A 1,772-nucleotide genomic window follows, 5' to 3' on the forward strand; every position below is an offset into this window, starting at 1 on the left:
AGACAGGGTCCAACCTTGGGGATAAACATGAGCAGCATTGCTGTAGCCATACCCAACTGCTGAAGAGTTTTTCTCGTCTAGTTTCTTGGGCGATCTTGCAGTAGTGGTGGCAGTGGCAGTGGCCGCCATTTTGAAGACGGCTTGGTTACACGACGCTCATGCAAGCCCTACCCGTTCCGATAAAACGGGTGGAATCAACGCTGCTAACGGAAAAACACGGGTGGTTTCGGTTCAGTGTAAACACCCACACAACTGCGAGGTAGATTGAATCGGTGACATGGTTTTGTGGCTGTGCAATATTTATAAAGAGATCTTTATCGGATTGATAGCTCTTTGGAAATACATTCACCTTTCCTGAAAATCCAGCTCTGGCACCGGACGCACATAGGAAGTCTAGGGCAGCATGACTTTAACGGTATGCTGTAATGTCTAGAACAAATTAGCTCTCGGCAAACACAAGCATAGAGCACAAGAATAATATAACAGACACGGTCAACCACAAAACAAATTCGGTAGTGCGTATAGAATCACAATTCGGATAGCAACCCGAGTTCAATCCAGTCACATTCTGAAATATTCCACGGCAGTAGTATAGGTATGTGTACTGAGACAGCAGAAACCTCCTACACACACACGCTGAGTGCCCGGTATACCTTTACCAGGCTGAGTTGACAAGTAAACTAAAAGCCATGCCGAGTCGTAGCCCTAGCTAGTACAGTGGTAGAGAGCTCAAGCGGCCAGCGGCAATGTCAGGCTGATCATTCATACAAGGCTGCGACAGCGAGTCAGCTCTTTACCGCTCTGTTGTGACAGAGCGACCGACGGAGAGAGAGAGAGAGAGAGAGAGCGACCGAGAGAGAGAGAGAGAGAGAGAGAGGCTGCGAACGGGAGGAAAAGAGATATAGAATGAGAGCAAGGATCTGCGACCCTGGGTCTCTTTCTTTTTCTTTTTCTCTCTGTCGCTTGCAACACCCTTTTTTTTTCCCCTGGACATATCATTTTGGCTCGTTTCGCTACAAAAACTTGTTTCGCTCTGATAGCCCAGTTGCTGTATAAACCAACTTTGGTGGTGATATACTTTTGCGTGACAAGTGCTGTTACGTGCCATGATATTGGTATAGGTTTTTTCGGTATTTCAGTGTTTTTGAAGTCTCAAAAATCTGTACTTTAGCACGTTTTGTTCCTTGTTCATGGTATATGTCCTTTTCATGTGTGTGTGTGTGTGTGTGTGTGTGTGTGTGTGTGTGTGTGTGTGTGTGTGTGTGTGTGTGTGAATATATATACGAATACGAATAAACTTTATTGTCATGAAACGTAGTGTTTATAAAACACGAGAAGATACATAACCAAACTGATTTCATTGTTTGTTTTTTTGGAAGCAATTATATACAATATCTCCCAATTTAGTTTGTACATTGTCTACTTGCAAAAGTATATGGTATATCATATGAATATATAGGTCGATTAATTTCACTCATGAAAGATTTTCGTAATTGGTTGTTTTCTATGCAGTTATCTAGAAAATGTATTTCATCTTCTTTTCTATGCAGTTATCTAGAAAATGTATTTCATCTTCTATTACTCCACATGTTTCACATAATCTATTTTCCCTAGATGTATTGCTGTATCTACCATTTTCAATTTTCAGGTCGTGGGCACTTATCCTTAGTTTACACAACGACTGTTCATATTTTCTTTGTTTTATGCATAACAGATATGGTTCCGTTTTATAATTTGTTACTATTCTTTAATAAATATTTAACTTTGGTGAA

General features: G+C 41.1%; 1 protein-coding gene across 1 annotated transcript in view; it reads right to left on the reverse strand.

Moving 5' to 3' along the window:
- Positions 1–790, reverse strand: part of LOC138967001 (uncharacterized) — a 92,065-nt gene extending 91,275 nt beyond the window's left edge. Inside the window, exon 1 of the mRNA XM_070339421.1 lies at positions 1–790. This exon is cut by the window's left edge and continues 256 nt beyond it. Coding sequence (XP_070195522.1) covers positions 1–129 — 129 coding nt within the window. The 5' untranslated portion in view covers positions 130–790.
- Positions 791–1,772: the final 982 nt, after the last annotated feature.

This window comes from Littorina saxatilis, linkage group LG5, assembly GCF_037325665.1.
Source record: "Littorina saxatilis isolate snail1 linkage group LG5, US_GU_Lsax_2.0, whole genome shotgun sequence".
Lineage (NCBI taxonomy): Eukaryota > Metazoa > Mollusca > Gastropoda > Littorinimorpha > Littorinidae > Littorina > Littorina saxatilis.